Genomic DNA, 15,688 nt, shown 5'->3' on the forward strand with positions numbered 1-15,688 from the left:
GCAAGAGGTAAAAGAGGGTAAGGATTAATATTGGGGAAAGAGATTTGGGCACAGAAGGCAGAAGCAGATTGAAAACTGATGTAGTGAAGGAGAGTAAAGGGCCCACAAAGGAGCCTGATGGCATGATGGGTATCCTGAATTAGAGCCGGAGACCTGGGCTCTAGTCTCACTTTTGCTTTTAATTTTGGCAAGCTGTTCCATCTTTCTGGATTTGTTTTTGTTGTTGTTGTTTTGGTTTGTTTGTTTTTTTAACTATACATCAAAAGTGATGGAGTTAGTCAAGGTGACCTTGAACAGCCCTCTTCTTCTACAGCTCTCGATTCAATACAGATGTTATGAAATCAGAGACTTACATAAATGAAGTCTTCCAGACTGAAACAACTATTTAGCTTTTCTAAGGAGCAAATGTTTTGAAGGGAGGAAAAGGTTTCCACTCAACACTTGGCAAGTATTTGTTCTGTAAAATAATTAGCAAGCAAGCATTATTGAACTGGGTTGTGACATCATTACAAGAGAATTAAAAGAAAAAAAGAATTTAGGAGACTCGGTTTTTCCTTTCTATAGATTAAGCTAAACAGTAGGTGGATAATTAATAAAGACACATGCAGGAGGAGAGAAAAGAGTACTGGTGAGGGGTCCAGCACCTTGAGTTCTAGTCCCAACTTTGCCACGTGAGGATTTGAGCATGTCATTGGCCTCTATACCCCAACTTCCACAAGAATCCTAAAGATCATGGACTCCAGCCTCCACATGTGGCCATCCACCTGTAATCATTAAAATGCTCTTTCTTCTTTCTATGTGTCCATACTAATAAGGTCCAACCAGGAAAGCAGAAGCTATGTTATATTTTTTCAAAAGAGTAACACAAGAAACTGGTGATGGAAGAGCTGAGAAGCCAAACAGAGAACAATGTGGCAACCTAGATATTAGCAACAGCAGAAAGCCAATGACACCTTGGGGTGGAGGTACAAAAGGGAGGAAGTATTGTGACTTGGGACTCAGGGGCTGTGGTCACCAGATGGACCAAGATCTGAGGGAGAGAGGATTGAAGAGAATATTTTGGCTCTTCTTTCCCCTGCTCTCCAATCCTCTGTCAGCACCTCATGTTGGCTGGATCCAGCTAGCAACCAGCTTACAAACACAGCCTGCAGGGGTCAGCCCTCTTCCATACATAGCTGAGAAAGGGCAAGAAATAGATCTGAGGACAAGCAGGCTTGTCCAAATTCTACTTTCTTATAATACCTACCCATAAGTCCCCCATCAGCATAGAGTATAGTTCTTCACACATGAGGACATCCATCTTGTCATGCCTCATTTTCTTTCTTACACAGCTTGATACTCAAACTTCATGCAGAATGCTTTCCAAGCCTCCTCCTTCATTCTGGTTCCACTCCTCCAGGAGCTCCCTGGTATGGCTCCTTAAAATGTGGCGCAGCATGTTCACTAGAGCCCAGGTGTCCATAATACCAGCCCAGATAGAGGAGGACTATTTCTGCTCTCTTGTAGCAATGCAGTTATTCCACTGTTGACTATGTTGAGTTTATAGACAAGCAAGACCCACATATCTTCTTCATATAATCCCAACACTTTCTTAACCTGTCCTAGCAGGGTCATCTACACATTTGATATGTACAACAAAAGTCATCCTTTAAATCACTGATTTTCTTTATTTACTTATTTAGTTTTATTTTCTATATCACTGATTAAAAAAAAAATAATAAAATAGACCACATCTAAGGACAGAACTCTGTGTCACCCTTCCGGAGACCTCCCACTACTTTAACTAAGAACCATGAGTCAAGGTTTCCTAGGTAGGGAAGCCTTAAAAACTGGGGCAATATGGCTCCTATCCAGTCTTTGGATACATTTATCTTCCTAAAAACTTAAAGGACTCTAGTGGCTGCTTAAGCCTCATGGGTATTGACCCCCTCTTCTGCCCAGTATGAATAATTATTGACCCTTTCCATGCCACAGATCTGTGTAAGGATCCAGGAATATGGGAAGACACATGCATGGCACAGCTAAAATAGTCACTTAGGTGCCCTTATAAAAGGCATATGGACCCTTGTAAGAACAGCTCCAGTTCAGCACAGACATATCCTGCAGCTTCCAACGTGAATGCCACAAGCGGGACCAGACACCATATGTCAGCAGGGAGACTCCCAGCAGGGCTAGACCTCTAAGGCTGGTCCTGCTGTTTAAGAGGCTTACCAACAACCTGAGAAACTGAGCTAAAGCACAACAGCGATTGGACCTACCGAGTTATTTTGTCTCTCTCCCTCTTTCCCTTCCGCCTCCCTCTGTCTCAATTTCCCTCTCCCTCTGAATCAGTGCTTTAGAATCACTATAACTGCATTAGCTGCTCAGGAGGCTGTCCCATAGGCAGCTAACCAGCGCAGAAATAAGAACCTGGGAGAACAGCCTGATATCCAATTTGCCCGCCTCATCCACCCCCTGCCTCCCACAAGGTGTCTGGACTTGAATGGGGCTCTTCAGAGGACACAGCATCCACAATAAAAACATGGAAGGAAATTTTCCACCCCTCTACACATCCTACAGGAACCCCCTCTGGGCTCAATCAATGCTTGATAAAAAGCAAAAATGAACTCAAATAATCCACCCTCTGCCAAGAGGGTATCACGTCCACAGAAATTCTTTATAACTTTAAAGTCTCAGGACATTTACAATTATTTTGTTAGTTACAATTTTCTCTTGTTTCTCTCTCCCAGGACCAAATGAGGCGGCTGAAAGTACACAGACGGTGAGTAAAGATGCTTGCAAAGATTTAGACATGACGACGTTCACTGATGCTATTATAACAGAAAATTCTAAACAACCTCTATGTCCAACAAAAGAAGAATGTTTAAACACACTATAGTATACCCACACAACAGAAATACTGTGAAACCATTAAAAATCAATGATGTTTACAACATATTTTTAAAAGGAAAAAGCAAGTTACAAAAATGGAATGCTATACACCACAAAGGGAATTATTTTCAAACAATATGTTGCCCTGGCCGGTTGGCTCAGTGGTAGAGCGTCGGCCTGGCGTGCAGAAGTCCCAGGTTCGATTCCCGGCCAGGGCACACAGGAGAAGCGCCCATCTGCTTCTCCACCCTCCCCCTCTCCTTCCTCTCTGTCTCTCTCTTCCCCTCCCGCAGCCAAGGCTCCATTGGAGCAAAGATGGCCCGGGCGCTGGGGATGGCTCCTTGGCCTCTGCCCCAGGTGCTAGAGTGGCTCTGGTTGCGGCAGAGCAACGCCCCGGAGGGGCAGAGCATCGCCCCCTGATGGGCAGAGCGTCGCCCCCTGGTGGGCGTGCCGGGTGGATCCCGGTCGGGCGCATGCGGGAGTCTGTCTGACTGTCTCTCCCGTTTCTATTGTAGCTTCAGAAAAATACAAAAAAAAAAAATGTTAACGGTTATTGCAACTGATGGAATTATGAATGAATTTAAATTTTTTTTTTTATGTATTTTTCAGTTTTTCTAGTGATGTGAATTGCTTTCAAATAAGGGGAGGCAATAAAACTTCTTTTTGCTAGCCAGGAAGAAACAGGAAAAGCCCATTCTTTAAAGGCTGTCTTCTGGCACCTTGTTCTTCCAGATGGACATGAAGCCAGCTCAGACTCCCTGTCTGGCTTGCCCAGAGGCCCATGGAGGTCAGCTTGGCTCTGGGCAGAAGCCCCCTTCAGACAAATTACTACAAATGGAGCTGTCCTGGCCAACCTCTCCTCATGAAGTATCAAGGGCCACTTCAGCCCAGAGAAACAGCAGTTCCAGAGCCCTGTGGGTTTCTGAAGCAGAGCAGCTGCCCTCGCTTGAGAGAGGAACCTCCCTTCGAGCTGCCTGCCGAAGCTTTGCAGACAGCTCCCTTTCCATCCCACAAGAGGGGACAGGCAGATGAGTCATAGCACAGGCTGGGATTAAAGAAGTATTATTGTGTTAGCAAAAAAAATGGATCTATTTTATTATCTGTTCCTTGACACTCTACAAATAGATATGTTTTCCCCACCAGACAGGCAAGTTCCTTAAAAAGCCAACAATTTTGTTAAGCTGAAGCAAAGAAATGATGAATAACAGAAACCCCCCTGTGTCTGAAGAGCAGCCAGACTGAAAAAGATGTAGTGGAAACACTGAAGAAAGTGGTTTATAACCCTCAGACTCTAGATTCAAGTCTGCAAAGTGATGCCACTCTTCTAAAAATATACGGAGGGACTACGGAAATCCTTTCCTGTTTTCTAAGAGCTTTTTCTCTCTTTCCTTTTTTTTAAAGACATATACCAGGATTTGGTTTGTAAAGGAGATTCGCCACCATAGATTTCACTGTTTTCGTGGGGCTGAGGGTCATATGATACTATTTTAAGCGCTTCCTTCTCTTGTACAGATTTTTCCACACTGGGAGAGAACAGATAAGGTATGCCCCACTAATATTCCTCATTAAACGCACAGCCTCACCAGCAGTCATTTCCTTTTGTCTTGCTGTCCCATGACAACAGATTGCGTGTCATCGGAAATTGGAATGGAGACCTTGTTTAGTTTGGATCTCTCTTCTCCATTGTTTAATTCCACATTCAGTTTTCATTCTAAGTCTGAATCTTCTGCAGAAATACACTATGATGGAATATAGGAACAGAGAAATGAATAAGTGTTACTTATTAAAGACTCACTTCATAGACTTCTTCAGGAGCACTTTGACCAGCAGTCCCCAGCCCCCACTTTATTTCTGGGCTCAAATGGACTAGGTACTCAGTCAAGAGCTGATGACTATGGGAAGATTTGTGAGTTCCTAGTACTTTGTTTACTACTGACCACATTCCAGCAGTGAGCTTCCCTGTTTCCTTCATTGCCGTGATGCATAGATGTTTTGGTGGTGTTTATAGGAAGCTGGATGCCTTTTCAATCCAGTATGCTGTATTCTCTGATGCTATGATCATTGTTCTTCCTTAAGAGGGCAAAGCTATGAAGGCAACCTTTTAAAATGATCTCACCTATTTGTTTTTTGAGCATTAACTTTTATCCAAATGTTGCTATGTCTTTTTTCTTTTTGTTTAAAAAATGTGACTTTAAATATTTTGTTTTTCTAAATCGGATCCATTACATCTAAGAATGAGTGTTCTTTCCACTTATCAAACACTAACTGTGTGCCAGATTGGGTCATCGCTTCCACACTCATTATTTCATTTATTCCTTTACAACCACCCTATCAAGGAGATGCCAACACATGAAGAAACTGAAGGAGGTTAAGCCATTTGCCCAAGGTCACACATCTGGAGTGGAGCTCTTTCCACCCTTCATAGAAATCCATCTAACTTTTTATCAAAGTCCATGCATTTGGTCATCCAGGAAACATTTTCTGACAACACTAAGTAGGGCTGTATTTGCACTCCGTGAAACCCATACCTCACTAAAGGAAACAGCCTCCAGGTAAAAGGCCAAACTCACTTGTGACATTAGACCTCATCTCAACATTAGGAGCAGGTCTGGACATCACATATCCCTATTTCAAGTCCCTGCTCACCCACTTACTGGGCCTGAGACCACAGGAGAGTTTTCTACTCTAAGAGGAAAGTCATCTACTCTCTCTGAAATTCAGTTTCCACATCTATAAAATGGAGATAACAATATAGATTAAATTCTATAAAGTATTTTGACCTCCAACAAAGAATTTTCAAATGGCTCTACTTATATTTTTCACTGGGTCACTGTAGGAGTGCACATAGGAAACACTCAATAAATTGTGCTTTTTAGAGAACTTTCTCTTCCTGGTTTCATTTTCATCAGGTCAGTCAAGTCAGTCTGTATTTTCTGCCTACACTTCATATGAAGAGAAGTTGGCCTAAGGTTAGGCATGTATGGGAGCTGATAATTCAGGGAGACAAGTACGAATGTGTGGATTGTCAAGAATTAACAACAAAGTATCAATATCTCCTGAGGCCCCACTGCTCCGTGTATTGTTTTTCCTTAGTCTCTTAATTACTGAATAAATCTACAAATGCTTTTTATTTTTAAGTGGAAAGAGGAGGTATTGAGGAAGTTTAGCACTCTTATGTTAAACACAAAGGAAATGTTTTAAAATCAATTCTTGCCCCTTGAGTCTGGGAGGGCGGTGTCCGCCTTTGACGTGAAACAGGGCTCCCAGTCCTCGAACCAGCTCCACAGCGGCTGGTCCACCTGCCCCGCCCGCGCCTGGAGAAGAACAGCCAGAGCTGGCATTACCTGCCGGATGCTGTTTACCTTCTCTCTGGGTACCAGGCCCTGCTCTTGGACGCTCGCTTGCATTCTCATATTCGCTCCCAAAACATTCCGGACAAAAAGGAAACTCTCATTTTTCCCATTTTCCAAGTGGGAAAAAGGAAGTTGAGTCACTCGCCCAAGGTCTCCAAGCGGTGGAGTCGCAGTCAAACCCGAGCTGCCCGGACTCCCTCTCACTCAGAACCTCACCTTTTCCTACTTGGGTAGAGGCACCTCTTCACCTAAGAATCCTTCCATACTTGGCCACCCCCAAGAGAAAGAGCTTGGCTTCGCTAGCCTGCAACCTCGCAGCCGCGCTCCGCAAGTCCCGGGCTCCCCACGCCAGGCGCGGGTAGGAGGAGTGGCACCGCCCCCAGGGTATTTAACCCCAGTCTGGAGCCCGCGGGGCGCCGGCAGCTCCCGCTCCTCCGGCTCGCGCCTCCCCTCTCTCTCCTCCCTTCTCTCCCGGCGCGCCCCTCCCTCCGCCCCACGCTTGCCTCTCGCGCCGGCACGGGCGGGCGGCCGGCGGGCACCCGGAGCGGGGCACTGGAGGCTCTTGTCTCTGCGGAGCCGCCCGCTGGCCGCAGGCGCCGCAAACTGCCCAGACCGCACCACCCCGGCTGCCGCCTCCCGGCTGACCGCACCGAGTGTGCGGGACAGCACAGGCCAGGACGTCCACCCCGAGCGCCCCGCAGACGGGCGGGCGGCTGTGGACGTCCAGTCACCACCCCGCAGCATGGATTCGGATTCCGGCGAGCAAAGCGAGGGCGAGCCCATGACCGCTGCAGGTACTGAGGGGTCGTGGCAGCCCAGCGGGGGGCCTGGGACCGGGAGGAGAGGTGAGGGCAGGAAATCACAAGTATTTCTCCGAGCTGCCAGGCGGGAGACTGATCCCCATCAGCTTGGTCCCTTCCAGGCCAAGACTGGCGATTGCTCCGTGCTGAGTTTGCTTTCGGGCTTTCTCTCTCTTTGCACTCGGGCACGCAGGAGGCAGAGGAGGTGCATTTGCGTGTGGGTCTCCGCGCTGCAGGACTCCTGCGGCGGACTCGGGTCGCCCGGACTAGGTGGGGGTGGGGAAGGGTTCAGGAAATTCGTGTTCTGTAGTTTGCGGCAGCGAGGGTTGCAACACATTTGCCTTTTGAAATAACTTTCCGAGCTCTGGCCCCGTCCTCGAAGCCGAGACGCCGCGGACTCTGGGGAACAGGTGACCCAGGGCGCTGTTATGAATGGGAACTCGGGAAGGAAAAGCCCCACGGGTGGACAAGCAGGAGTCAATCCACAGCTAGTGGCTGCGTTCCGGAGGCTGCTAGAACCAGCCGGTGCAGAAGCGTTTGCCCACCGCTTGTCCTGAACCTGCGCAAAAGGTCCCCGCGGAGGGGTGCTGGAACACAGACGCGGGGGCGCACGTGAGCCGGGCTTCGCCTTTAAGAGGCGCCACCGGCTTTTCACAATCGATAGTTATTAAAGCAATGGGTGGATGCTTACTTAAGAAAAAATGAATGTCCTCCCCCGCCTCTCTCCGATACTGAGCAACAGGAGGAAGCCACCCACAGCCTTGGGTCGAGTTACTGCTGGGTTCTACCCGCCTCCACTGGCCGACTGCACCCTCCGCCCTGGGTCCACGCGCCAGAGACCAGAACGCCCGCACCACGTGTATCTTTTTTTTTTCTTTTCTTTTTTTCTTCTGCGGCTCCCTCTGTGACCCTAAAAGCTAGCCCTACCCAGCAGACCTGTGACCTGAGAGCTCGGACCCACCTGGTATAGACCCGAGGTCTTGGACGAGTCCCCACTCTTCCCAGCATCAGACTAGTGTTCTAAGGGTGGGGACCAAGTGACCAGCACTGGATTGAATATAGGAAGCAGGCTCTAGAACCAAGCAGGACAGTACCAGGCACTGTGCCAAGGGCCCTACAAGTGCTATTTCCTTTTATCTTCACAGCACCTAGCCAAGGATTATGGTGGGTTGCCCACATCTCACAGTGAGGAAGTAGCCAAGGGTGGAGTGAATCCCTTTACCCCGCATCATACCCCTCACCCTCTCACAGGGCGGCTGTGGTCAACACCTTCAGATGGGTGGGAAGGGAAGAGGCTGCAGAAAGAAATGGTGGCATGGCCAAGATGCCTGTGAGGATTCCTGTGTGTGCGCAAAGGCCACTAGCTTTGTGTAGGTATGTGCAGATATAATTAATAAACATGAACCCTTTGCCAATCTATATGTGTCCATAACTATATAACACCAATATTTCATTTCACTGGTGGCTTGTGACCTTTCTCACATCGTTTAAAAGTTCCATTAGGTGTTGTGTGTGTGTCTATCTTCAGAATTCCGGGAGTGGGGGCAGTAACACTGACACTTCACTCTCAAAATCCCAGGAACTAACAGGCTCTCCCTGCCCGCACCCTCAGATCTCCTTTGGCATTGATGTTGGGGAAGGAGAAGAAGAATGGTGAAGGGAACATTCTAGAAGAGTTGACGCTTGGGTGAAAGGGGAGGGAAGGTGTTCTTAAGGGCCATGTTGCTGCTCCTTCCAGCCAGCACAACCCTGAGTGTCTGCATGTGTTATGTCTGTGTCGGAAGGCCTTTGCACAGCTAACAGCAAACATTCCCACTGAGGTCAGACAGTCGGATGAAGAATGGAGCAGCCAGCTCTTGTGAGCTGCTATCATTTGTTTTACCTTGCTGTTTCTCTACAGTCATTTCTTCTTTCTCTGTGTGTGTGAATCCCACAAGTTGAACATTTATTTGACTGTCACAAGCCATTCTGCTAAATGGCATTCAGTCTCACTCATCATTTTCAGTATTAAAGTATTCTTCATGACAAAGCCTCAAAGCTTGATGTTAATTCACCACCTTGTTGTGGCTGCACCCTGTCAAATGGAGACTGTGGCAGCTTCAGATAGATGCAGGTTAAATGACAGGTATGTTGTATCCATTGGGGCTGACCTTTGTCCCTGTAAGGAGTGTGGCATTCAGCTGGACCTGTATCTGTGCAAGCTGGATGGGTGTGTAACTAACAAGGACTGGAAAGCATTTGGAACATTTGTGTGTGTGTGTGTGTATGTGTGTGTGTGTGTATGTGTGTGTGTACTACTTCATAGGGAGTTGAGATATAAGGGCTCCTTTCTCCTCAATGCCTTGCCCTTCCTGAACCCGTGAGAAAGCCCTGCCCTAAGATGGGCCTCACAAGAGCCTGGACTGTGGAATCAGAAAGACCTAGATCCTTTCCAAACCTCAGTTTCCCTCTCTGTAAAATGAGGATTAAAAATAGTCCACAATGGGGTTGTAAGAATTAAATAACACATGAAAGTGTTCCTGATACTCATTCAGTAAATAGTAGCTATTTTGACTGTCACCTGATTGGATTATGTGTTGTAAAACTAATGCTAAATAATGCACCTCAGTGCTTCGTAAAATGTAGACCACAGGCATGTGTAAGAGAATTAGTACTGTCATTATTTTCACACTAATATAATTGTCTAATGAGATTTCTTTTTTTTTTTTTCAGAGACAGAGAGAGAGTCAGAGAGAGAGAGAGAGATAGGGACAGACAAACAGGAATGGAGATGAGAAGCATCAATCATCAGTTTTTTGTTGCGACAACTTAGTTGTTCATTAATTGCTTTCTCATATATGCCTTGACCGTGGGCCTTCAGCAGACCAAGTAACCCCTTGCTCAAGCCAGCAACCTTAGGTCCAAGCTGGTAAGCTTTTGCTCAAACCAGATGAGCCCGTGCTCAAGCTGGTGACCCTGGGGTCTCGAAGTTGGGTCCTCCACATCCAAGTCCGACGCTCTATCCACTGCTCCACCACCTGATCAGGCTGAGAGATTTCTTTTTTAATTTTCTCCTTTACACTCTCATTCTCTCCTGTGTTTGTGTGTGTGTGTGTGTGTGTGTGTGCGCGCGCGCGCGCGCACGCGTTTACCTGTTTGTTTTGGGGAGATTATTTATAATTTATGCTTTTTCTCCTTCATCATCTTCCAGCTCAAGATATGAATATGGAGATATTTTTCAATTTTATTTTTAAAATCAGAAGATCTGACTATCTTTTCAAATTATTTTTTATTTTATTGATTAGCAAGAGAGGCAGGGAGAAAGAGATAGATAGGAACATTGATCTGTTCCTGTATGTGCCCTGACCAGGAATCAAACTAGCAACTTCTGTGCTTCAGGACAATGCTGAGCTATCCGGCCAGGGCTGGGACTTTTAAATCTACTGCTTTCCCACCCCTTTTCTCTTTCACTGGGGAAAGTTGTGAAAAACAGAGAACCCCTTACCCAATCCATCTGCTAACCTGGAGGTTAGCCACTTTCACAGAAGAGAGTGTAACCCTCTCCCCAAAAACACATTTTTTTCTTCAAGGTAACAAGAGGCACAGAAGGTACTCACCATTCTCACTTCCATTTTTGCCCCATCTCACCAGAGATGAGTTGGCAGAGAAGTGAGGAAATCCCTGAGGCCCACCTACTCTTTGCCCCTTTACAAAGACTTTCCCAAAGATCTATTCGATGCTGGCTGAATAGATCTCTCATCTAGCAACACCCTGCCTAGGAGGGTGAAGTGGGGATGAGATTTGTCTCAATCTGCATCTTCTGTTTTTCAGGAAGCACAGGATGATGCTTCTGTCATTCTGCTGCCTGCAGCTCTGCCTTTTTTGTTGTTGTTGTTTTATGGTTCTTTCTATGATTAGGAGAGAGGCGGGTTTATGGAACACTGAATTCATTCCAGAGACCCAGCTTGGCAGTCTCTCCTTTGGCAAACCCACTCTCTATCACTCAGAAACCCTAGAGCTTGGTGTGTTAACTTGGCAGTGATTGAGAATCTTTCCAAAGATGCAACAAGAGAGTAAACATTAGCAGTATCAGCTCTTTTCTCTTTCTGGCTTGTAAAACTGATAGTCTACACAGCTGGAGGAAGACAAGCTCCTTCACAGCTAGCTGGTCCAGGGCAGCCAAGCTGATGAGGCTTCCCTATGGCTGGATAGGTACCGCAGCAAAGTATTTCTTTGCCACAGTGTGAGGATGAGGTAGGAGAACTTTAAGGCAGTAAAGTAAGTGGGAAAACAGCAGATTCCTAACATTGACCTTCCTGGTCTCCCCACCACCTAGGTCCTAAGTTTGGTCCATGTAAACAACGTGGCAAAGAGCGCATAGGATTTGATTGGTGGCCAAGAAGAGGAAGGGTGTCAGAAGTCAGATACCACTTGAGCAAATGCACAAATAAACAGGGAAATGACTAGAGTGGTGAGCACATACTAGGCTAAGGAATGCTGGGAAATAAAGTTAGATGACTGTAGGAAGCGCTACTTATAAGAGGTCTTACTAACTTGATCTTGATGATGATTCAAGAGCCCCCTTAAGCTGACTGTTGAGCAGAAATGTGTCCAGCTGAGAGCTGGGTCTGCAGAAGCCACATGTGACAGACACGAAATGTGGGGATGACCTAGGCGAGGCAGACGAGAAAGAATGCAGATGCCATTTCAGAGAAACAAACAACAGAAGTTGATGACAGATTGGATAAACGCAGTGAAAGGGAGAGCGAGGGAGACTGGTATGTTGAGTTAGGGTGAAGGCAGGGAAATGCAGCCCCTCTTTCCATCAGGCACTTAGTGATGTTTGGGCTAAAGGTACTTTCTCCCTGTAGACAGTTAATCATTCCAGGGCATTGGTTTTGGGGGATGGTGAGGTTCTCGAGTTTGTTGATTCTCTTAGGTTCCTGGAGGAGGTTGTTCAGTAACCTTTGTCAGCTGACAGATTGATGATTGAAGAACTGGCTGACCGAAGGCAGGGATCTCCTGGGGATGATGCACGACTTGGCTCTTAGTCCCAGTCCCATGTCTTATTCCTGTTTGTGGACATTTCAGGGTCCTCTGCCTTCTCCACACAGTGGGCTGTAGCTGCTTTGAGAGTCAGAACCATGTCTTGTGGTTTCATGTTCCTGAGATTTTTATGGACATAATAAATAACTGAGCATCTTGACGAGTTTCCTGAGAACTTTGCGCTGAAAGGCCAGAGAGACAACCAGAAACCTGTTCAATGAAGTAGAGCTACCAAAGCTTTCTTTTCATATTTGGTTTGCTTCATTGTTTTAAGCTTTCTTGCACTGTCTGGGACAGTATATTGGAAAGTATAGGGGTTGTGAAGAGAGATAAGGACACAGTCCATCCTGTCCTCCAGGGCTTGAGATCAGATGGGAAGAGAGGGCACAGATGCCGATTGCCACAGCCTGAGCCGGTACATGAAGATTCCTGACTCCCTTGCCTGGGATTATACCTCAGCCTCATCTCTGTTTATATGTTCTCTCAACACCAGTCATTGTGTGCTATTGTTTTTTTAATCAAGAGAGAGATAGAAAGACAGGAAGGGAGAGAGATGAGAAGTATCAACTTGTAGTTGCATCACTTTAGTTGTTCATTGATTGCTTCTCATATGTGCCTTGACCAGGGGGCTCAAGCTGAGCCAGTGACCCCTTGCTCAAGCCATGACCTTGAACTTCAAGCCAGTGACCTTTGGGCTCAAGCCAGTGACCATGAGATCGTGTAAATAATCCCACATTCAAGCTGGCAACCCCACGTTCAAACTGGTAAGCCTATGCTCAAGCTGGCAATCTCAGAATTTTGAACCTGGGACCGCAGCATCCCAGGTCAACACTCTGTCCACTGCACCATCACTGGTCAGGCTCCTTTGTGTGCTTTGTGGTTATTTCTGTACATGTCTCATCTATTGTCCTGGACTGTTAGCTCTCTAAAGCCCAGGAATGAGTCTTTTTCTGCTGTATCACCTCCCACCAACACCACCTATGTACCAACACAGTGGTAGGTTGCTAGCTGGCTGGCTGGATAGATATATGGATGGCGTTATAGGTTGTTTCCCCAGGAAGCAAGCTCTGAGATGGAGGTTTATGTAGCAGGTTTATTTGAGACGGCTCTTGAGATCAATACCTGGGGGAAAAAAGGGAAAGGGAAAGATACTGGACTGCAATGCAGACCCAACAAAGCCTCATGGTCTGGATCTGGAATGGCCCTTCAGAGCTGTTTTGAATTGGGGTGAAGGGCCAAGCCTTTATATATAATGATATGAAGATCAGTCGTTATGTGCAGGCCATCCCAGGGAACTGGTGTGATCTTGGATGAAGCTGTTCCCTTCTGCTGAGGGCTGTCTGGAGGCAGCACTCCCAACAGCTTGTGCAGTGTTTGGGCCTTCATTCCCAAGGGAGAACCTGGGCAGTACATTTCAGCATCCACCACAGGTGGCCTCCAGCATTCTTCAGCACTGTTTCATTAGGGATGCCAGTCATCTCTACCAGCAATGTACAGTTGTTGGTAGTTGTTGAGTACAGTACAATGGATAGTTGTTGAGTTGTAAACTTTATCTAGACCTCATTAGGGAAATTTAGATTGCCAGATGAATTAGCCATTCTTTTTTCTTCTTCTTTTCCAAGTGAGAGGAGGAGAGACAGAGAGACTCCCGCATGCACTCTGACTGGAATCTACCTGGCAACCCCTGTCTGGGGCCCATGCTCTGCCCACCTGGGGCCATGCTTCCGACCAACATATTTTTAGCGCCTGAGGCAGAGGCTCCATGGAGCCATCTTCAGCACCCGAGCCAGTGTGCTTGAACCACTTGAACCATGGCTACTGGAGGGAAAGAAAGGAGGGGGAGAGATGGAGAAGCATATGGTCACTTCTCCTGTGTGCCCTGACCAGGAATTGAACCCAGGACACCCACACACCAGGCTGATGCTCGACCACTAAGCCAACCAGCCAGAGCTGAATTAGCCATTCTAGACCTCATAGCACCACACCCAAATCTTTAATCTATACAATCCAACAGATAATTGGTGGATTGTCTCCTTTTTCTTCAGAGTGTGCAAGGTAATCTGGTGGCATACAGATATGGAATTAGATATGGTTCCACACTCATTAGGCATGGCTATGTTAATAAAACACCCACTCAAAACTGAATTTGTAAAATTGGGTTGCATCAGCAATAACTAGTATATGATTTGGAGCATGTGGTATGGTGGTTTGGAGTTCTAGTAGGTATACTTCCTGGAGGGATAGGCCTTGGGGGTGGGCCTGGCCCAGTGGGGTCCCGTGATAGGCCACCTGGCAGAAAAGGGCTGCCATCCTCAAAATGTATGACTGGTTGCTGTGGTGGTTGCTGTAGCCAACAGGTAAGTTTCTGGAGCTAAAGAAAGTGTATGAGAATGTAAATATAAGGCTCTGTTCCTACGTTATAGCTCTCTTTAAAAATATGGCACCTGCTTTTTTATTTGTCAGCAAAACCAAATTATAATCACACTTTCTGCTCGCACTTTCTCTAACTGGTTTATTTTCTTCCAGAGTTACCATTGGCTTCTACTTGAATTCATGTGTAAATCTCTATGAAAAACACTATATATAATACATAATTTTGTTGTGTTTTTTAGTCATTTGGCTTCCAACCCTTTATGTAAAATGCCTGTGTAGGTGGGTGTTTGGGCTGTATTTTGTACAAATATAGAAATAAGGAATAGAGAACAATTAAAAAAAAAAAGTTTCCCCTAACAACCCAACCCAGAAAGCATTTAGGGAAAGTAAATACCCTTTCCTGCCATGTATATTAAGGCATGCCAAAAATATACATCATTTTTATATACATCAGAAATACTCTTTTTGGCAACTGCATGGCACAAATTCTGAGACTGCTTTAGAACAGCCTTTACGTTCATATTGGGCTTCCTAACATCATTGCCTGGGAATAAATCTGAGCCTGTTCATGGAAAATCTACTAGTGTGCAGACTATAAAAACAGAAGGCTTGGCGGCACAGAAAGTGCTAGACACACCCTAATAGAAACCAGCATTTTATAACTCATTTCTCCAGGAAAAAAGGACACACTTCAACCGAGTCCAAGTATTGGCTTAAACTGTTGAAAAGCCACAGGAACAGCCACTAGCGTGTAGGTTCCCTTCTCAGAAGTAAAATATGCTTTCTGTGAAACTGTTCTATCCCTGAAAGGAAGCATTTTGGTAATACATAGCTTTATGGAGACTCCCACTTTCTTTTTTATAGTAGAGGCAGCTGATTTTATGCACAGGAGGAAATTCTGTGAAGGGCTGTTCTGGTGAGCACACACGTCCCACCTTCCTGACTTGGGGCCTGTCGGTTACGCTGAGGAGGTAAACTGATATTTCAGCGTAGAGTACAGGAGGAGATGACGGGGGGGGGGGGGGGGGGGGGGGGCTATTCACAGGGCAGGCCTCTTTCCTACCGCATTTGAGTCTGGTTCCTTGGTTTCCTGGGGACAACAATGAGAAACTCGGGAGAGAGGCTAGGGTTGAGGTTACAGGGTAAGAGAAAGTAGGCTTCAAGAAATTGTAGCAACTATCAAACAAGATGAAAAACTGTGGGGATGGTCTTTGCCAGCAAGAGTTCAGCTCAGAGGGCTAGTACTGAATGTAAAATAGTAGTGAT

At 46.3% G+C, this 15,688-nt stretch overlaps 1 protein-coding gene across 1 annotated transcript in view; it reads left to right on the forward strand.

Annotated features, from left to right (window-relative positions):
- Nucleotides 1-6,819: 6,819 nt before the first annotated feature.
- TNFAIP8L3 (TNF alpha induced protein 8 like 3) overlaps nt 6,820-15,688 on the forward strand; it is a 49,082-nt gene continuing 40,213 nt past the window's right edge. Inside the window, exon 1 of the mRNA XM_066342843.1 lies at nt 6,820-7,018. Coding sequence (XP_066198940.1) covers nt 6,967-7,018 — 52 coding nt within the window. The 5' untranslated portion in view covers nt 6,820-6,966. The remainder of the gene's footprint in view (nt 7,019-15,688) is intronic.

Source organism: Saccopteryx leptura, chromosome 6 (assembly GCF_036850995.1).
Source record: "Saccopteryx leptura isolate mSacLep1 chromosome 6, mSacLep1_pri_phased_curated, whole genome shotgun sequence".
Classification (NCBI taxonomy): Eukaryota; Metazoa; Chordata; class Mammalia; order Chiroptera; family Emballonuridae; genus Saccopteryx; species Saccopteryx leptura.